At 34.7% G+C, this 22,898-nt stretch overlaps 1 protein-coding gene across 26 annotated transcripts in view; it reads right to left on the bottom strand.

Moving 5' to 3' along the window:
• Window positions 1-22,898, bottom strand: part of ZNF280D (zinc finger protein 280D) — a 329,643-nt gene that overhangs the window by 2,214 nt on the left and 304,531 nt on the right. For 19 of the 26 annotated variants that reach the window (XM_081510173.1, XM_081510163.1, XM_081510168.1 and 16 more), the window contains 2 exons: window positions 22,560-22,615; window positions 18,134-20,079 (listed from right to left, as the gene is read on the bottom strand). In XM_081510173.1, the coding sequence (XP_081366299.1) occupies window positions 19,458-20,079; window positions 22,560-22,615 (678 nt within the window). In that variant the 3' untranslated portion in view covers window positions 18,134-19,457. Of the gene's footprint in view, window positions 1-17,344; window positions 17,722-18,133; window positions 20,080-22,559; window positions 22,616-22,898 lie in introns of those variants that run through there. The other 7 variants (XR_014059467.1, XR_014059463.1, XR_014059469.1 and 4 more) reach the window with 2 other exon arrangements.

Genomic DNA, 22,898 nt, shown 5'->3' with positions numbered 1-22,898 from the left:
GCAAGATCAGGATTAAGACAAGGATGCCCACTCTTGTCACTTTAATTCAACAAAGTATTGGAATCCTAGCTACAGGAATAAGAAAGAAAGAAAGGGAAGGAAGGAGAGAGGTAGGAAGGAAGGAATACAGAAAGGAAAAGGAATCCAAATTAGGAAGACCTAAAACTGTTATTGTTTGCAGATGACATGAAACTATACATAGAAAATCCTGAAGATGCCACCAAAAATATAACACAGCTCATCAGAGAATTTGGTGATGTTGCAGTGTGCAAAATTAATATACAAAAATCTGTTTTATGTCTATACACTAACAACAAACTATCAGAAAGAGAAATTAAGGAAACAATCCTATTTAACATCACATCAAAAAGAATAAAATATCTAGGAGTAAAGCTAGGACTTGTACTCAGGAAGCTATAAAACACTTATGAAATAAATTGAAGATGATTTAAACAGATGGAGATATATACTGTGTTCATGGATTAGAAGCATTAATACTGTTAAAAATGACAATACTACCTGAGGCAATCTACAGATTCAGTGTAATCCCTATCAAAATACCAAGGGCATTTTTCACAGAACTAGAACAAATAACTTTAAGTATTTGTATGGAAACACAAAAGACCCCCAACAGCCAAACAATCTTGAGGAAAAAAAGAGCTGGTGAAATCACCTTCCCTGACTTCAGACTGGAAGGCTACAGTAATCAAAACAACATGGCTGCTATCCAAAAGTCTACAAGCAATAAATGCTGGAGAGGGTGTGGAGAAAAGGGAACCCTCTTACACTGTTGGTGGGAATGCAAACTAGTACAGCCACTATGGAAAACAGTGTGGAGATTCCTTAAAAAACTGGGAATAGAACTGCCATATGACCCAGCAATCCCATTTGGGCATACACACCAAGGAAACCAGAATTGAAAGAGACGTGTGTACCCCAATGTTCATCGCAGCACTGTTTGCAATAGCCAGGACATGGAAGCAACCTAGATGTCCATCAGCAGACGAATGGATAAGGAAGCTGTGGTACATATACACAATGGAATATTACTCAGCCATTAAAAAAAATACATTTGAATCGGTTCTATTGAGATGGATGAAACTGGAGCCCATTATACAGAGTGAAGTAAGCCAGAGAGAAAAACACCAATACAGTATACTAGTGCATATATATGGAATTTGAAAGATGGTAACGATAACTCTATATGCGAGATAGAATAAGAGACACAGATGCATAGAACAGTCTTATGGACTCTGAGGGAGAAGGTGAGGGTGGGACATTCTGGGACAATAGCATTGAAACATGTATATTATCATATGTGAAACAGAACACCATTCCAGGTTTGATGCATGAGACAAATGCTCAGGACTGGGGCAATGGGATGACCCAGAGGGATGGGATGGGGAGGGAGGTGGGAGGGGGGTCCAGGAAGGGGAACACATGTAAACCCATGGCTGATTCATGTCAATGTATGGCAAAAACTACTACAATATTGTAAAGTAATTAGCCCCCAACTAAAATAAATAAATTTATTAAAAAAAAAAAAACACAACATGGTGTTGCCACAAAAACAGACACATAGTTCAATAGAACAGAATAGAAAGCCCACAAAGAAATCCACATATTTATGGTCAGTTAATCTTCAACAAAGGAGGTAAAAATATACAACGGGGGAAAGACAGTCTCTTCAGTAAGTAGTGCTGGGAAAACTGAACTGCTACATGTAAAAGAATGAAAATAAAACATTTTCTCATACTATATTCATTTTACTACTTTTGTCTTTTAACCTTTCTACTGGCTGTGTAAGTGGTTGATTTACTAACTTTACTGCATATTTGCCTTACCAAAAATAATTTTCCTTTCATAATTTTCATATTTCTAGTTGTGGCTTTTTCCTTTTGCTTAGAGAAGATCTTTAAACACTTCTTGCATCAAGCTGAACTGTTTTAACTTTTGATTATCTTTTATACTTTTAATCTCTCCTTCAAATCTAAATAATAGCCTTGCTGGGTAGAGTATTCTTGATTGCAGGTTTTTTTCCCCTTTCATAGCTTGAAATAGCAGTGTGAGGAAATATAAATGTCCTTAAAAGGAGAGTGCCGTCTTCAGCCATTTTTTTAAAGAATTTTTTTTAAGTGCCACAGCAAAATTTTAAGTCCACAGCAAAACTGAGAGGAATGGCAGTGAATTCCCCATATACTTACTGTAGAAGAATGACTTGAAAGCTTCTTTTTAGCATAAAGAATTAGGTCATACATGAAGGGAATTTTGATGAGTAATACTCTACTCCTGAAATGATTCTTTCTTTAGTAGTTATACATGAACATCATAGAATCACTTGAGTCTCATTAACATCTGTCTATTGGATTCTACCAGATTTCAAAATAATGACCTTAAATTTTTGTATTCCTTGTTTTTAATTGACCAAACTGGCCACATTTAAATTCCTAATGGTTCCTATACTTACCAGATGAAACAAAAGAAGCAAAAACATTTCACTGTGAAATATGTCATCCTCCAAGAATTTCATCAAATTCTCTTTGCCCACCAGCTACAATAAAACTAATACATCTACTAACATCAAATAGTGTGCTGGTTTTGTTGAGGTTTATTTACTAGTCTAATGATTATCTCAGTAAACCCAGGACTCTAAATGAAAACCACATAGATAATTGCATTCTAATGTGTTTTCTTTTCACTTTCTGTGAGTGCTAAGTCACTTTAGTTGTGTCTTGACTCGCTGCAACCCTATGGACTGTAGCCCACGAGGCTCCTCTGTCCATGGGATTCTCCAGGCAAGAATACTGGAGTGGGCTGCCATGGCTTTCTCCAGGCGATCTACCCAACCCAGGGATTGAACCTGTCTCACATCTCTTGCATTGGCAGGTGGGTTCTTTACCACTTGTGCCACTGGGCAGCCCTCTTTTCACTTTCAGTTCAGTTCAGTTGCTCAGTCATGTCCGACTCTTTGCGACCCCATGAATTGCAGCACGCTAGGCCTCCCTGTCCATCACCAACTCCCGGAGCTTACCCAAACCCATGTCCATTGAGTCGGTGATGCCATCCAGCCATCTCATCCTCTGTCATCCCCTTCTCCTCCTGCCCGCAATCCTTCCCAGCATTAGGGTCTTTCCCAATGAGTCAACTCATTGCATGAGGTGGCCAAAGTATTGGAGTTTCAGCTTCAACATCAGTCCTTCCAATGAACACCCAGGACTGATCTCCTTTAGGATGGAGTGATTGGATCTCCTTGCAGTCCAAGGGACTCTCAAGAGTCTTCTCCAACACCACAGTTCAAAAGCATCAATTCTTTGGCACTCAGCTTTCTTCACCGTCCAACTCTCACATCCATACATGACTACTGGAAAAACCATAGCCTTGACTAGACGGACCTTTGTTGGCAAAGTAATGTCTCTGTTTTTAAATATGCTATCTAGGTTGGTCTTAACCTTCCTTCCAAGGAGTAAGCGTCTTTTAATTTCATGGCTGCAATCACCATCTGCAGTGATTTTGGAGCCCCAAAAAATAAAGTCTGACACTGTTTCCACTGTTTCCCCATCTATCTCACATGAAGTGAAGTGATTTAGTCAGGTTTAATTCTGTATCTAACGTAACTAGGTGTGTGTGTGCATGATAGTCGCTCAGTTGTGTTTGACATAACTAGTGCTTTACAAATGTTGTGGTTGGTGTAATATGAAAGAAAATATATTTGTACTATTGTATTGTAAAATGTTTGAACATATTAGTTCTAACACCATCTGTGTGTGCTTTTCAAAGTACTGCTTAATAGTGTTAATAAGTATCAAGTTATACATTGCTAATTTGAGAAATTAACTTTTATATGTGAGTATGAGTATTATAAATTTAGTATACATTTTTGTGACTAGAAATGTAAGAGTGTTAGCCCTCTTTTCTGCAAACTTAGAGCTTTGTAATCGCTAATATTTTTAATGGTACTTGATATCTACAAGGATCACTTAATTGAACTCTTGAGTATCGTAAGATTGGTCACTTAAATTCTAAAGATTTTTGGTTTGCCTTATTCTCTGTGTGTTATCTTTTTATAAGTAGAAGATCTTAAGTACAATGTAGTCAAATTTATCAACCTTCCATTTTTGTATTCTGTTCAAGAAAACTTTCCAGACTGCAAAGACATGAAGTCATTCTTCTGTATTATCTCTCAAAGTTTTATCATTTGGTCTTTCACACTTGGATTATAACCCACCTTGAACTGTTTTCATGTATAATGTGAGGTAAGGTCATATTCATATTTTTTTCATTCTGATGGGGCTTTCTTTCTCCTCTGATCTGGAATAGCATCTTTGTCATAAATCAAGGGTCTATTATAGGACAACTATAATGCTAATGCATAATAAACACAACACTTTGCCATCTAATTTGACAACAAAATATTTCACACTCTAGTCTACCTTAAAAATGTGACATTTAGAATCCACTTTCACCTGCCTAACCTGTTTTTGACAGAGTGAGGATGCACTGGTAATAAAAGTAAAATAAAACATTGCACTTTGGAAGTACACGTGACCCTTGAAACACTGTTCAGCTATAATTGCATCATTTCAAATCAGATAGCTACATATGATCTCTGTTGCAACCACTCAACTCCGATGTTGAGTATGTCATCATTGGTGATGTCATCTAACCATCTCATCCTCCGTCACCCCCTTTTCCTTCTGCCTTCAATCTTTCCCAGCATCAGGGTCTTTTCCAAAGAGCTGGCTCTTTGCATCAGGTGGCCAAAGTATTGGAGCTTCAGCATCAGTCCTTCTAATGAATATTCGGGGTTTATTGCCTTTAGGATTGACTAGTTTGATCTCCTTGCTGTCCAAGGGACTCTTAGAGAGTCTTCTGCTAGTACTCTTTCATAATTTTCATTTTTTTTTAGGTCAATATTTATGGTCCCACTTTCATTTCTTATTTGGTCATTTTTGTCTTATAATACTTGTTTTGTAGCTGTTTTTCATCCTAAATCAGAGTAGCTTCTCTGTGATCTGTAACTAAGAAGCCTTTTTAACAAAGAAGGCATCTCTCACTTGCTCTTGGTTTGGTAAAATTTTAACATTGGTTTCTACCTGAAATTTTCCTTACATATCTATAGAAAGTTTTAAGAAAACTTTGGCCTAGTATCGTAAGTGTTACATTATAAATTTTCTTGATTTGTGTTATTTGTTTTTAAGGAATAAACAGTATCCCTTACTATTAACATTTCTAATTATAAAATTATGATAAGGATTCTAATTCTTGGTAAGATGGAGTAAACACACTTTATTCTGACTTTCCCACTGAAGGCAGCTATAAAACCTGGACAGAATGCATGTAACAGCTTTTGAAAACTCTGAAATGCAAATAGTAGCAGGTAGACTGGAGAAGGACAGAATTCAAAGTACCACCTAATCAGGGGTGAGTAAACTATTTTTCTCCTTCTGGTATCCTTCAGCCTGGATTTAAAGCAGCCTGAAATGAGGCACTGGTGTGGTCCAAGAGAAGTTCTAGAGAAAGCTTCCAGATCACTCTCAAAGAGCAAGATAGGGGTCTCCTGGTAGCTGCAGGACCACACAAGCACCAGAAATTGAGGAAGGAAAACTTTCCAATCAGAGGAGTTAAAGTCTCAAGAGGGTGAGGTGATTCCCATTGCTTTTTTAGCTCTCATGGACTTCCTTCCACCTAACTCTGGACCTAACAGCAGTTATGGTAAGAGTGTGACAGCATGAAGTTAAAAAAAAAAAACAGCATTATAGATGGAGGATCAAAAGGGAGCCCCATGAAATTCGGAGTATGCAGGAGAATATTTAAGGAGAGAAGTTTTTGACAATTACCTAATAAGAAACCTTTGACAATTAGCTACAATACTCCTGGTATCACTTCTGAGGAATGTACCTATGGCTCTGATCATAAACAACATACCAAAGACTGAGAACTGATCTAAGAGAGAGACCAATGCCCAGGACTCAGATTGGCCAGTGATCAACATACATGTGAGACAGATTTGAATATAACCTAAAGGCTTTGAAAATGGAACTGACCTTCAAACTAAAACTCAAAGATGGCTAGTTGGACCTTGCAACCTGAACCCAACTAGGTTCACTGCCTGCTGAAACAAAAATATCAACATTCTCCACAGGATTTAAACAAACCCAGAGTCTCATAACATAATATTCAAAATATCCTGCATGCCATCTAGAATTACAGCAAATGAAAAACCAGACAGATCTGAACTCGTAAGAAAAAAACAATCAACACATACCAATGCTGATTTTCTAAATTGAAGTATAGTTGATTATATTGGTTCCAAGTGTACAACATAGTGACTAAATATTTTTATAGATTATACTCCATTTTACATTATCATAAAACAATGGCTGTATTTCTCAGTGCTATACAATATATCTATGTTCTTATCTATTTTATTACCAAAGCTGATTTGACACAGTTGTTTCAGTTATCTGACACAGCACTAAAGAAGCTATTAAAAAGTGTTCCAGGGAGTAAGGACAAACCTTCCTAATGTGAGTGGAAAGATATGAGAGTATTTTCTGCCAAATCATTAAACAAAGGATGCCACAGTCATCAGTGATTGTAGCCCTCCAACATGAGTTGGTGAGCTCTGAGGAAACTCAGGATGGAAAAAATATTTGCCATTAGGCATCCATCAGACAGCAGCCACTTCTGACAGTGAGCACTAAAGAAGCTCAGGATGTGGAAACATAGGATACAGCCCCGGATAGGTGAGGCACATATCCAAGGAATGATGTCAGTGAGCCCAGACTCTTGCATCTACCCATACAAAGAAAGGTATTTTAAACTCCTTAATGTGGGATACCTGGTTTTCTTTAATTAACCACAATCTTTTGATATTCCTGACTGCTGCTGCTGCTGCTGCTAAGTTGCTTCAGTCGTGTCTGACTCTGTGCGACCCCATAGACGGCAGCCCATCAGGCTCCTCTGTCCCTGGGATTCTCCAAGCAAGAACACTGGAGTGGGTTGCCATTTCCTTCTCCAATGCATGAAAGTGAAAACTGAAAGTGAAGTCATTCAGTCGTGTCTGACTCTTAGCGACCCCATGGACTGCAGCCTACCAGGCTCCTCCGTCCATGGGATTTTCCAGGCAAGAGTACTGGATTAGGGTGCCATTGCCTTCTCCAATATTCTCGACTACCTGTCATTTATTGCAAAGTTCCTATATATCCTAGCTCCCCCCTTGCCTCCTTAGAGCAGTTCTCTCAGGGTTATGTGAGATGCTGCCTCCCAGGCTTTAAGTCCTAAAAATTTCTACCTAGTAAAATACAGCTCTCAACTTTTAGATTGTAAATATTTTTTTAAGTTGACAGACACAAAGTCTCAGCAAAGAAACAAAAGATATTAAGAAGAGCCAGATGAGAATTTTATCCAAAAAAAAACTATATTTTAAAAAATCTCATTCAGTGGAAATGAATGGCAAAAAAGTCAGTTAATTAGCATATAGATCAATAGAAATGATCATGTCTGAAAACAGAGAGAGAAATAATTCTTAAAACATACACAGCTTAAGGAACCTGTGAGGCACTATGAAAAGGTGTAATGTTTATGTTTTCAGAGTTGCAGACACAGAGAGAAAGAAAAAACTGCTGAAACCAGCCACTAAGATGACTACTAGCAAAAACTCTGAAATTAACATGTGTTGGTGAGGATGTGAAGAAACTGGAACCCGCATGCATTGCTGACGGTATTGTAAAATGGGGCAGCCACTGTAGAAAAGATTTCCAATGTCTCAAAATGTTACATATACAATTAACAATATGACTCAGCAATTCCACTCCTAGATATATGCCCAAAAGAACAGAAAATGAAGACTTAAACAGATACCTGTACACAAATGTTCAGAGCAGCATTACTCAGAGTAGCTACAAAAAGTGGAAACAACCCTGGGGAGTTCCCTGGCAGTCCAATGGTTAGGATTTGATGCTTTCACTGCTATGGCTCAGTGTTCAATCCCTGGTGCAAGTCACCCAGCACAGTCAAAAAAAAAAAAAAAGGAAAGGAAAGAAAAAAAAAGTGGAAACAACCCAAATGTCCTTTTACAGATAAACAGACAAACTGTGGTTAGTACATACAAGGGAATATTATTCAGTCACAAATAAGAATTAAGGTCTGAAATATGCTGCAACATAAATGAACCTTGGAAACATTATGCTAAGTGAAATAATATAGAAATAAAATGATACAGACACACAAATATTATATGATATCACTTATATGAGGCATTTAGAATACCCAAATTCATAGAGACAGAAAGTAGATAGAAGTTACCAGAGACGAGGGGGAGAAAAAATGCAAAGCTGAATGGGTACAATTTGTCTGGGATGACAAAAAAGTTCTAGAAATAGATAGCTGTGATGGTTGTACAACCTGGTGAATGTACTGAATGATGCTGAATTGTACACTTCAAATGTTAAAATAGTAAACATTATGTTATGTATATTTTACCCAAAAATTTTTTAAAAGGGTTTCCCCTGACTGAAGACTTCCAAAATTTGGCAAAGGATAGAGAGCTACAGATTTCAGAAGTTAGCAATCCCAAATATGATAATCCCAAAGAAATCCACACCCACACACATCATAATCAAACTGCTAAAAACCAAAGACAAAGAAAATAAGTTGAAAGCAGTTCAAAGAAAAACAACACCGTAGGATAGAGGAACAACGATTCAAATGACTGCTGATTTCTTACTAGAAACCATGGAGACTCAAACAAAATGGCACAGCATTTTTTAAAGTGCAGGAAAAAACATCTGTCTACCTAAAATGCTATATCCAATTAAAATGTTATTTAGGAACCAAGGTTAAATAAAGGCATTCTCAGATGAAGGAAAACTAAGAGAAACTGTTGTCATCAAATCTACTCTAAAAAATGATTAGAAGAAGTTCTTCAGACAAAAAGGAAATGATACCTGAAGGAAACTTGGCATGTCATTAATAATGGATGAGCAAAAGAAATGAGTAAATTTCTTAGTGAACAGAATACACCATTCTCTCTTGAAATCTTTAAAATGTATCTGATGTTTAAACACAAAAATTATAACACTAGTGGAGTTTTAACGAATGTAGATGAAGTATATAGGACAATTACAACACAACATAAGGAGGATAATGTGAAATATGGTGGTAAGTTTTCTGCATTTCACCTTGAGAGATAAAATATTTATCCTAAGTAAAAGGCAAAAAGTTAGGTATGCAAATTGTGTAGCTACTCTGAAAGATTTTTAGCTTTTTATAAAGTTGAACATACACTTACAATGTGACCCAGCAATCTTTCTCCTAGGTATTTACCTGCTGCTGCTGCATCGCTTCAGTTGTGTCCGACTTTGTGCAACAAACTTACGGTCACAAAAAAATATGTATATGAACGCTTATACCAACTCTACTTACAATCACCAAACAAGAGATAACTCATATGTTCTTCAATAGGTTAATGGATTCAGCCATAAAAAAGAACAAACTGCTAATATATGGAACGGCTTGTATGAATTTCATATGCATTGCACTGAGTGAAAGAAGCCAGTCTCAAAAGGTTATGTAAGGTGTATTCTATTTTGTCTCAAAAAGACAAAACTGTAGTAACAGAGACCATGTCAGTGATTGAAATATAGCAAAAAACTGAAGAACTGGAAAAAGTAACATGTGGGTCAGAGTGAGATTTTAATTAACATTACCCAATATGCAATAAAACAAGTAGACAAAATCAGTTAGGAGGTAAAAGATTTGAATCATAAAAATTAGGAAAATTGACCGAGTGTACATATATAAAACACTGTACCCAGCAACTGCAGAATACATATACCTTTCAAGTACATAAGAAGCATTAACCAAAACTAACATTTACTCAACCATGAAGACAATCAGAACACATTTCATAGGTTAAAATTATGTAGATTATATTCTCTGATATACCACTACAGTAAAGACACTACTACTGCACACCTACTAATGTGGATAAAATTAGAGACTGACTATAACAACTGTTGGTGACAATTTGGGACAACTAGAACTCTCATATAATGCTGATGAAAATATAAAACAATGTAGCCCTTTTGGAAAAAGAGTTTAGCAATTTCCTAAAGAATTAAACATACAATTTACCATGTGACCTCATCATCCCACTCCTAGGTATTTATCAAAACTAAATGAAAACATATGTCTATAAAAAGACTTGGATTACAAGGCTCAGAGCAGCTTATTATAGCTAAAAATTAAAAACAACCTTTACCGGTTTCCTTCACTGTATAACGGATTACTATAAATTTACTGGCTTAAAATAGGTATTTTATTTAAATTGATTTTTGATAGGCAATTCACTAACACAGTTCAAAATGCCAAAGGTGTGTAAAGGTATAAAGTTAAAACTTTTCATCACAACCCAGACCCTCAGGCATCTACTTCCCTGCCTTACTGCAATCCTTGATTAAAGAGCTTTGAAAGAACTATTTTGTGCATATAAGATCAAATCTACATGTGTACATATGTGCATGCATACAAATGTGTGCATTTGTACGTTTATATGAGCATAGAGAATGGAATGATACATACTAGGTTATCATCATTGGTTACTCTGTGTCTGTTGGGTAAGAGGTAAAAAACTGAGAAAGAAAGAAAATCTGTTACTTTTTATTTATATATATATAATCACTTAATTTGTTGATCTAATTCTAGTCAGAAGCTCAGGCTTTTGAGAAACAGACTATCTGTATGATTAGCTTTGGCAAATTTCTTATTCTTTCTGTGCCTCAATTTCCTCATTTACAAATGGCAATAATAGCTTCTATTTCATAAGATTTGGGAGACAATTATAGCAAATAATTAGCCTAATGTCTGGCATATAGTAAATGGTTAGTAAATGTTAGCTGTAAAAAATAAGCACCTTGAACTAATTTTTAGAAAACAAGAATGATTCAATAGGATCTAAGCATCCAACTAAAGAAGCTAGAAAGAAGACAACAAAATAAACTTAGAGAAATGTGAAAGGGACATTTTAGGTCAAGAGTATTATAAATTCATACTTTAAACTCCTCTCCTGCTCTCTATATATGTGAATTATAGATTCAATTAACAATAAGAAAAAGACTGACTCATACTCAAATATAAAAATAAGCATTTCTCTGGGACATAAATAGAAGGCAACAAAGTAGAAAGATGTAGCTAAATCTACAGTCCTGGAGATTCCTAGATCCAGAAAGCAGCCAGAAGCCACTGGGAGTGTTTACTCCTTCAGTGTGAGAAAAATCACTCCAAATGTGGCATGGAACCATGGTATAGTTGGGCTCTCTGTGAAAATAGCTGGTGATCACTGCCTGACATCACTGCTTTTATAAACCTGTGTAACTTTATTATTGGTATGATAAGCAGAGAAAACTGCACAGAGATCTTAGCAAAGCTGCATGTTGCCTTTGATACAGGGCCAACTGCAGCACCAAATCACTTTGGAGCAAACCACTTTGGCCATGGAGGTCTAGTTGGACTTGTGCCCTGGATGAGTAGAGGAATGCAACAACAAAACTGACAAATGGGTGAGCACAAAAGAGGAGAAGAGGAAAAAAACTCCCACTGAATATTAACCCGCAGGTTCCAACCATCTGATGAAATTAAGATTAAGAAAAAGTATTTGGAAAGAATAGCACCCTTTGGTAAGTAATCATACACTGGGAAATACCAAATAAATGTGTTTGGTAGTTACTTCAATAATGTTACATTTGGATCTCCTCTTAAGAATAGTAACACCACACAGAATAACAAGTCAAAATTGATAATTTATGGAATTATTGTGCTTCCCCAACATGTTATTTTTGGAATAACATTGATGAGATTTGTATCAAGTATAAAAACCTAGGCATATAAACCTATTGATTTTTATTTTACTTGAAAGAATGAACTACCACCAGCAGCAGACAGGGGTATGAATACACATTTATATCATGGCAAAAGCTATAATAAGTATGACTGAGTGATCAGATTGTTACCACTTCTCTTCCATGGCTCTTATTCTGGTTCCTGAAATGTTGACTTTACTCTTGGACTCCACCTGTCAGCATTCCCTCATCTTACTTTTGAGCTTGACGTCAGAAAATTCCTGCAAACCAGTAATGGCTCTAAATTCATTACTAAGCTTTAATTCTCATAGGAGAGTTACAATATTTTTTCTTGTTTCATCAATTTCTTGACTGGTTTTTCTTGAAATTCAGAAAAAATGTTTCCCAAGAAATGCTGTGAAGGAATTTCCACATAGAAACACTTTGGGGCCTCTCCTTAACCCACTGGAGTGAGTTGCCATTTCATTCTCCAGGGGATCTTCTGGACCCAGGGATCAAACTCAGGTCTCCTGCATTGAAGGCAGATTCTTTATCATCTGAGCCACCAGGAAAGCCCCAAATAATTGGTATGATGACCAGATTGTTAATTTAAGTTTTCTTGCTTAGGCCTTCCTTCTCCCTTTACTGGTTGGAGGCGAGAAGCTTGGCCTGTTCCAATCCTGCATGTATCTAAATTTATGGACTTTTTCTATACTCTTTTGTTCCCACTTTCAATCCTACCATTTCTTGTCTGAGTTCACTTCTTTCTCAAAGTACATTGTTAAATGAAGCCAATATAGTAACCAAACATGCTACTGACACTCTGTTATGCAAACTCCTCCAAGAAAGATACAACTTCATTAACTATACTATTTGTCTTTCAAGTATTACAAATTTACCAAATCTTTCACCATAGCTGAATGTGGATCACCTCAGGTAGCCTTGCCATCTGTCACCTAAGCCAATGCAATGCACTGGTGTAATGTAGTTTACTGATGTTTCTCCTAATGGCAGCAATCTACTTTCAGGATTAATTCCTGTATCAGTAGGGAGAGACTTAGTTATGCTGTAGAACAAAAATTCTCTATCTGCAATAGCTTAAAACAAAAATGCCTATTTCTCCTTCATGCTGTACGTCCATTTAAATAAACAGGGAGGCTCTTTTCATACTCCTTCAGGAACCAAGCCTGACATAGCAATCATCATTGCAATAGTAAAAAAGTTACCATGTTTGAGGGAAAAGAGGATTCTAAAGAGTCTCATATTAATGACCAAATGCTCGAACCCAGAAGTCACTTTCACTCACAACTCGCTGGCAGGAACTAGTCAAATGGCCACACATTAGAAATATTTGGTGAGTAGCAGGAATAAAAGTCCACAGTAGGCTAAAAGTAAGCTGAAGAGTCAAAGAAAAAAAGTCTAGACAAATAAACTCTTAACTCTTACAATTAATGTGCTGGACCAACAAGTTTTCCATAAGTATTATGGTAAGATAATTAAACTAAGTATGGGTCTCTAATTTTTCAATTTAAAAACTAAATACTCTTGAATCTAATAAATTATACACTTAGAATTTAGTACAAGTAAATAAAATATGGACCAAAATTTAGGAAATAAGAACTTCACTGCAGTGTCTATAATAATGAAAACAAAAGAATGGTTATAAAACTAGGACATATCCATACAAAGGCATAGGGCAGAGGTTGGCAAACTTTTTCTCAAAGTATCAGATTATAAATCCTTGAGGTTTTTGAACCACATGGTCTCTGACAGTACAACTGTGCTGCTGCAGTGCAAAAGCTACAACAGATAATATATAAACAATTGACATAGTTGTTTTCTAATAGAATTTTGTTTGTAAAAATAGGTGGCCAACTGTCGGTCATAGTTTGCTAGCCTCTAATATACAGCAATTAAAATCAAGATTTTAAGGCAATGACTAAATGCTTAAAATGTTTGGAAAGTTAAAAACTACAGTTTATAGTTACCAAGTTCTCCATAAAGGGCAGGTTTTACTTTAATATTTAGGAGGGAAAAGTCTTTTAAAAAGAGGTTTGTTGCATAGGTAGAACATGGAAGCAACCTAGATGTCCACTGACAGATGAATGGATAAAGAAGTTGTGGTACATATACACAATGGAATATTACTCAGCCATAAAAAGGAATATATTTGAGGTGGATGAAACTAGAATCTATTATACAGAGTGAAGTCAGAAAGAGAAAAATATCATATACTAATGCATATATATGGAATCTAGAAAAATGATACTCAAGAATTTTTTTTCAGGGTAGCAGTGGAGAAACAGACATAGAGAATAGACTTATGGACATGGGGAGAGGGGAGGAGAGGGTGAGATGTATGGAGAGAGTAACATGAGAACCTATATTACCATATGTAAACTAGATAGCCAATAGGAATTTGCTGTATGCCTCAGGAAACTCAAACAGGGGCTCTGTATCAATCTAAAGGGGTGGGATGGGGAGGGAGATGAGAGGGAGGTTCAAATGGGAGTAGATATATGTATACCTATGGTTGATTTATGTTGAGGTTTGACAGAAAACAACAAAATTCTGTAAAGCAATTATTCTTTAATTAAAAAATAAATTTAAAAAAAAGAGGTTGGATTGGGGGAGTAATGCAGTCAGCTTTCCTGCTTTGTTTTTGGAAAAGTCAAATGACCCTAGGTATACCTGAAGTATTTCTGGAAATCAAAATCCAAGATCACTTCTGCGATCAGACCATTAACATCTGTAGCTACAGCTTCATTTATATCTTGATCCAAAAATCTTCATAATGATGACTCATTGTGTCATCAAAGAAGACTAAATTATGCATCGTATATTCTTTTAAATAACAAGTGATTTTATAATACCTTTAACAAGCAATTAAAAGTTACCTTTAGCTAACTGTAAAAGTAATTCACTCAGGGTACCTCATCCCTCGATGATATTACAGATGCTACTTCAGATGTGTTGAATTTCTTAAAGATGATCCAAGTGAAGTACCTTTGAATTTATAGATTTTGAGTTGAAAATTAAACATTACCATGACTTTAAAAAAATCTATTTCACTTCATTTTTGTGTACAAGGATTAGCAGATATGCCTCATTAGTAACCAATATTTTTAAGACAGTCATTTCTCTTTTAATGTTTAGACACAGTAAATTGTGTTTCATTTCTTAGCAGAAAAAACAAGTCTTAGTGTTACAGTAATCTAGTAAAAATAAAACACTTGCAATTCTTTTCAGTGCCTAAAGTGTTAGTTGCTCAGTGTGTCCAACTCTTTGCGACCCCATGGACTGTGGTCTGCCCGGCACCTCTGTCCATGGGATTCTTCAGGCAAGAATACTGGAGTGGGTTACCATTCCCTTCTCCAGGGGATCTTTCTGACCCAGGGGTTGAACCTAGGTCTCCCGGATTGCAGGCAGATTCTTTACCATCTGAGCCACCAGGGAAGCCCTTTTAGTGCCTATATACATACAAAAGTCCTATTTCACTGAAGCCAGAGCAAGTGAGTGATCCCTGGAGTAAAAAGTTTGATGAAACAAAAATGATCATGTCAACCATGAAGCAACAATATGACATTACAGAAGGCTTAAAAAGTGCAATGATGTCAAAACATTTATAACTATTAAATAAAGTATATCTTTAAATCACATGCTGTCCTTCCTGTCAATAGAATATTCACTAACCCTTCCTCCTGAAGTAAAATTCCTCAATTCCTATTAATAAAACAGATCAGCAAGTCCTCTTCTTTAGGTTAAGAGGGCCTCCATTCCATATACATATAATCACTGTAGGAATAATAAGACTGTAATTAGTACCATCAATGGGAGGGTTATTTGCAAACAGATGTATTTTTAAAAGGGGCATTCAATATAAAAGCTAGGAACTATAGATGTGGTGTGTTCAAATCTTGGCTTGTAACCTTAGGCAAATAATTGCCCAGATATTTGGTTTCCTCATCTTTTTACTTATAGCTAAAACAGTATGATTTGTATTTTGTAAACTCCTTTTAAAAATGTTGAGAATAGTTCTTTAAAAATTTATAGGGTGAAAAATTTTACGATTTCCTCCCTAAAACATTAGAGAGATGCAAAGGGGAAGAAATAACAAAAATATAGCATTCAGATTTTCAATGAAAATTAAATATGCATCTGCAAAATGAATGTTTCTTAACATCACTGAACTGCACATGGAATCAATCATAATCCTATTGTTAGGTAACAGGGGACTGTAAGATAGTAAGACACTTTGGTAGTTAGTTCTTAGGTAAAGAGTCCCTAGAGTGCATTTCTGGCTTTCATAGTCAATCAAGAAAGTCTAAGTGCTTGTTGTGTATTGGTTTGTTATTATTTCAAATCCACTTGTTTATGACTTAAGTGAAGTTGTTTTGATCTAAGGGTGAATTTGTTTACACTAAGGAAGGTATGCCAGGATGATGTCATTGACATCTGCTATTGTAGGTAAGTATTCAGTAGCTCAGTCACTAGGAGTGCCTCTAGGGGTGCTAATCAATACAAACATATGGAAGAGCAACTATTAAGTGATGGACATTTAAACTTCAACCACCAAGAATTTTGTGAGGACTTACAGAGTGTTTAGCCTGGGCAAGGCTACTCTTTGCTGAAAATAGCTCTCTGATCTTGAGACACTTGTTCCTGCTGTGGTCAGGCCACTCTTGGTCCTCAGCAGTGTTAAACTGTGCAGCAGTCTCAGGAAGAGAAGGGACATCTGTTCCTGCCTTGACAAGGCTACTCCTGGTAAGCAGTGGTGCAAGTCATGCAATGGTTCCTGCAGTTATAACATTTGAGGCAGCAAAGCTAGCCTACCAACATGGCTGCTGTCATCCCCCAACTATGTTCCCCAGCAGCAAGGGACCTACGCTGTCAGCTGATATCCAGCTTTTAGTTGGAAGGGCTGACTCTTGGGAAAACCAATTCACAGAGAGATACACCTCAACTAAATTTGGACTTTACTTTTTCATCTCTTCTTTGCCTGGAACAATAGTGTAATCAACCATTATTGGTTTGAAGCATGTTATTTCTTTATTAGCTTATTAACAGACATTATTCTATATGGTATTAGCTTGTAAAATATCATTGTTATAATCTGTAATTCTCACAGTGAACTAGTGTTAAATAAATTACTGGCAAAGAAAATTTCAGTCCCTGAGCACCATTTTCCCAGACAAAATAGCACTCTAAAGCACATAGATGCAAACTACAGTCCACTGGTCAACCCCAACCAACATTCCATTTTTGTAAACAAAGTTTTGCTGGAACACAAACTGGTCATCATTTACATACTGTCTACAGGCACTCTTAAGCTACAAGGAAAAGTTGAATAATTGTGACCACATGGTCAACAATTATTCACTATCTGACTCTACACAGAAGTCTACTGACCACTATGCTAAAGCACTGCTTCTCAAAGGTTTGGTTTGCATATCTGAATTGTTTGTTCCCAATGAGAAATAAGATTATGTGAAAACATAAACCAATTATGTTACCAAGTACGTTTATTTCAACTACTGTTGTTTTTTTTTTTTCATTGCTAGACTTTCTCAGTGAAGGATTGATAGTCTCTTACAGGTTCTTTTTCTCATAGTGGATAGTTATATACAATTCATTGATCATGTACTTTAAATACCCCTACTATAAGCAGAAGTGGTATCTAATCAGGAGGAGGAACTACTCAGAGTTCACAAGGAATTACCGTATCATTTAGAGACCTACTTTGGCACAGTGCTCCAGGTTTTTGCAGCATTAGGCGACAGGCTTGGCAATTATTTGAATCAGATTCAGAAAATGGTCCTTACATAGACTTTCTCATCTTCTTGTTCTTCTAAGGTTTATGTTACTCCAAAAATCTTCTCTGCTATAGATTTATGTTTCAACAAGGTGAAGGATGACAGTTAATAAGTCTTTCTTTCCCCATCTTTTCTTGCAGGAAATATAAAAATATTTACCCCCACCCAAAAAAAATATTCAAGAAAATAAGTCAATAATTTATTTTGCCCATTTAGCCTCTTTAATTTACTGAGCAGATAGAAAACTGTATTAAATTATAATTCTCTTGAAGTAGAAGAATTTGTAAAGCAAATCTATTCTCTGTAAATATTAGCAGTTTCCCCTCTGTACTTTGTATCAATTTAATATAAATCATGCATCAATTAAAGAATACAGAATGCAATCTACCAGTAGCTTTAACATGAAATTTCCTTGAATAATATACAATTTCTAGAGGCGCCAAAGGTAATCTGACTCAAGCAGCTTTCTGAAAAATAAAATTATTCAGGGACAGATTTTTATTGCAAATATTTACTCCAAAAACTACTATATACAGCAGAATTTTAATACCTATTTAAAACATTTAACAGTGAAACAAAATTTAAGAATTCAAAGCACATTTTAAGAAGTAAAAATGTAGCATTTTAAATAAAAGTTTATTAGTACTTCAAAGCAAACTACTGTTATTCATATTATTCATTTCTGTATCTATTATTTTCTATATGATAAAAAAACTGAAAAAAATCAATTTAGCAGCCATCTTAAGGATAAATTAGGCTAAATATCCCAAACCAATTTTTACATCCTGCTTTAGGTCCCATTTGAAGTTTCAATTTTACAATTACAGAAAAAGTCACTTAAACATGGCTGAATTCATGCCAGGACATGTTTTCAGTTTACTGCTTTACAAATATCTACATTAATCTGTACTTTGGTTTGGTTTCCAGACCATGTTTATGGTTCTATTTCTAAAGAAGATCATTAAAACAATATTAAAAGCATAGTAGCTACAGGATTTTCAACAACGGATTTCTACTTTATACAACTAGTTCATCAAGGGATTTCTGCAGAGCATACACACTGACAAAAAGCACAAATATAAATTTTTATTTTAATAATTTCACTTTCACTGAAAGTTTAATTAAGGTAAGCTTACAGCCTGGCAGGCTAACACTTGTATGGAGGTACACAGATTCAAATATTCTGTTCACATGCTTCTGGCAGTCTGGAATGTTATATTATATTCAAAATTAAGTTTATGTTCATCCAAATTCTCATTAGATCAACTAATTTAGCATTCTAAACATGCTCCATTTACCAGCATCATACTCAAAATGAAGCTCTCATGAACAATGCCAATCAGCTATTATTTTAAATCAATTATTCCCCAAATGCATGTGGTTTCCAAATCTCTTCCTTTAAGTTAATTGAAAAGGATGTACACGTAATAAGGACTTTTAGCTTAGGACTGATGGAAATTTCAAAAGTTTCATTAACAGAACTAATACTCTAATAATCAATTCATATTGATCACCAAGTTCCATGTCCTTGAAAACTTCGAAATGAGACTTTTTCATTGCAAACTTAACTTTCATTAAATCTTACTCATATTTTAAAAACTTCTTGGAAATTCATACCTAGTCATGCTGTTAATGACGGATTGATTTAATAACCTAGGCTCATCATACAGGTAAAATATATGAATGACCTCCCCTACATTTTTCTATGTCTGCACTCTGCAACAGCACCACTGAGCTCACCTGATAGCACTGTTCCAAATGGTCTTACTGTCGGTACGCTAAAACTTAGAATGCCTAGTTAATTTCAACTTCTTTCTTTTTCATCTACCAGGTCTCTTGCTGTCTCTGTTGTGCTAAGGCTATTTTCTCCAGGAACGTTATCTGTTTGATCAGACACTACAGCATCAGTCTTGGCTGAAGGATCACCACTACCCTTCTGAAGAATCTCTGTGGCTTCAAACTCAAGCACTTCTGATGGAGTCAAAGGTTCCAAATGAATACTGCCTTGCTCACTAACATCAGAACTAACAGATCCATGTTCATCTCTTTTTCTCAAAAACTGATCAATACTAACATCACCAGATGTTAACCGCAAATCTTTAATATTCTTGGAAGAAAATCTAGCTTCACCAGCATTGCGATCCTCAATCTGATCACATGCAATGAGGTTTTCTGAACTTTGGCACATCTTCAACTCTGTTCCCTGACATATGTGCTCTATTTGTTTTTCCTTTTCCACTTTATCTGCATCAATAGCTGAATCATAACTGAAGATATTCTTTGAGCCAGTTTCCTGATCAAGACAGTTATCATTTTCTTTATCTGAAACTGATACGTCTTCTTCACTTTTTGTTGTTGATGAGCCTTCAAATAAACGCACATCACATCCATTTTTTATTTCCTCTGAAGAAGCTTCATCTTGTTTACTGAAAAAATAAAGCTATTTATTATCTATTTCTTCATAATACAATGTATTTGAATACTTACTTTCAATGTAAAGACATTTTCTGAAAAAGAAAAAATGGCACATTTGCGCACCAAAAAAAAGAAAAAAAATCAAAGTCCCCAGGCCTTGCCATGATGTTACAATTTAGGAAGTGGCCATTTTCTTAGGCAGCAGAGTGAGAAACTCCATAGTCACATATTCAAAGTAGTCCTGGGGAGTTTATTCACTAGTTTTAGTCCTGGTTATCATTACTTTACCTGTTCATACTCTTGCTTGATTTTAGTTAAAATGTGAGTATGCTTATTAATTCATAAGAGTACTTTAAATAAGGAATGAATGTGGGAAAAATCCTATTTTCTTTTTCTTTGATTTACATGTCCTCTTCGGGTTAGCATGTTTTTCCTAAGCAAAATCAAGTAAGCATTCACAAAGATTTTACTAATTTTGTAACAGCCTTAGAAAAACATGAACACATGTCTAAGAAATATGTAATTATAAAACACGCATACCTATAGGTTTATGTGTATACATGTCTGTGTTTACTCTTACTCTGATGTGTTAACAGAAACTATTCAGTGAATATAATTTCCTATGCTATATAGTAGAACCCTGTTGTTTATCTATTTTATATATAATAACATATATATGTTAATCCCAAACTCCTAATTTATCCTTCCTCCACCCTCTTTCCCCTTTGGTAACCATAGTTTGTTTTCAATGTCTGCAAGCCTTAGAAACAGATTTCCAAGATAATCTCAGGTCCCTTATATAGATTTAACAATGCTTATTTACCAAAAAGAAATTTAATGATTACATTTATCTTATTTCTTACATTAATCCACCTGGAATTTATACTTTTTTGTAATGAAGTACTCATATATCAAAGCAATGTTATCAGATAGTCATTTATTATTTACTAAATTATATTTGTAAGGCTGTTTCTCTGCTATTTATTTTGTTCTGATGTGTCTTTAGACTATTACAGGCCAATACCATCCAGTTTTAACAATTAGAAATTAACATTGTATTTTATTATCTAATAGGTCAAATCACCTACATTCTACTACTCTTCTCCCTAAATTAGTAGTTTGAAAAAGTAAAAGATATTTGTACAAGTATGATCATTAAAACAATGTTTAAAATAGTGAATACAGAAACAACCTAATATCTAACACAGCTATTATTTTTTAAATTGTGGTATTAATAGATAGAAAAATATGAATCCTACTTGAAACACCACTAATTTCCAAATCAAATCCAATTTGGATTTTCAACTAAATGCTCATTAACCATAATTTGGAAAAAATGACCTATCACATAAGTTACTAATAAATTATTTTGTATCTCAGTAAATTTTTTCTTCAAAATCTTCTAAATTCCACATTTCTCATTTTGTTATTATTGTGAATTAACTATTTTATGCATTATATTTTGTAATGACATGTTATGGGTATGTAACAAAGTTTCTGCCTTAATTAATACTTTGATTAATTTCAGTCATACTTTGCTCATTTTCTTGGGTCTTACAGGTCAATTACATCATCTCAAAAAGTTATAATAGTTCCCTCATTTAAATTTGTAAAATTCTTATTTTTTTTCAGATCTTATTGAACTAATTATAATTTATAGAAAATGTTAAATAATATAGATGTGCGTAGTTTTTTTCTAAGTCCTTTGTTGAATTCTGTTAACTTTTTCCATCCAGAATTCTAGGAAAAATGCTAGATAAAGAAAGGGCTAGATAATTTTCCTGGTCAAGTCTAAGAAATATCTTTAAAAGGTCTTATTCCATAATTTTCTTTTTAGAGGCAATAGATTGATTAATCATATCAAGTTAACAAGCAGACTATGGTAAAACACACAGCATAAAGACAGAAATGGGGAAAGTACTTAATTAAAAGACAAACTCATCTTTAACTGGAATAAAGTTCTAGTTAGAATGTTGGATTCTCTTTTGCTAAAAAATAGGTAGTGAAATCTCTTGTGTTCTAAGTGTTCTACTCAAGAATTAAATTAAAAGAAAAAACACGTTGAATTTTGAAACTTTTATGTTGAGATCCCACCAGAAATAATTTATAGTTTTTAAAAAATACTTAAAAAATAAGATTTTAAAACTATTTGCAATAATTGTCACCATCTTATAACCTGTAGCATCTTGTAACTATTTTCATTTAGCAGAGGCAATTACAATCCATTACCATTTTATTTACTTGTACTCTAAAAATATTAACAACTTATAAAATGTATTCTACATATTTAAAAGGCTTCAAAACTAAGGATCTGCAGTATATTTCTGTTGCATTAAAATTTCAAAATTTGATTTTAATTGAAGCCATTACTAAAAGGAACACCATATACAAAATTTAAATAGCCCTTTCCTAAATAACTGAAATAATATACAGCTCAAATATCACTTTATATACATGAATTTCAAGAGGTTCAGTTTTTCCTTATATTTACCTTTTGGAATTTGATGTTTCTGTTTCTCCTTCAGCCAAATTAGATCTTGCAATTTCCTGAAATGATTAATAACATTTTTCTTTTATATTCAAAACTAAGCTTAAAGTACTACTTTTATTACATTAAACTTTCTAGATAAAAAGAACTTAAGTATGCTGCCTAGTATTCCAAAGAAAGAGAAAGACAATTTCTTAAAGTATGTTTTAGAATAACTCTTAAAACTAAAAACAGGATTTCAAAAATTGTTTTTTAAAAAACTCGTAAGAATTTCAGTGTACCAAAAGTTTTTGAATCAAAGATATGAAACAGTTACCCAGTTATAACAATATCTGCTTTCCT

Source organism: Giraffa tippelskirchi, chromosome 7, assembly GCF_054371585.1.
Source record: "Giraffa tippelskirchi isolate mGirTip1 chromosome 7, T2T-mGirTip1v1.2.pri, whole genome shotgun sequence".
Taxonomy (NCBI): Eukaryota; Metazoa; Chordata; class Mammalia; order Artiodactyla; family Giraffidae; genus Giraffa; species Giraffa tippelskirchi.
The sequence above is the reverse complement of the archived record's forward strand: the minus strand, read 5'-3'. Positions and strand labels throughout refer to the sequence as shown.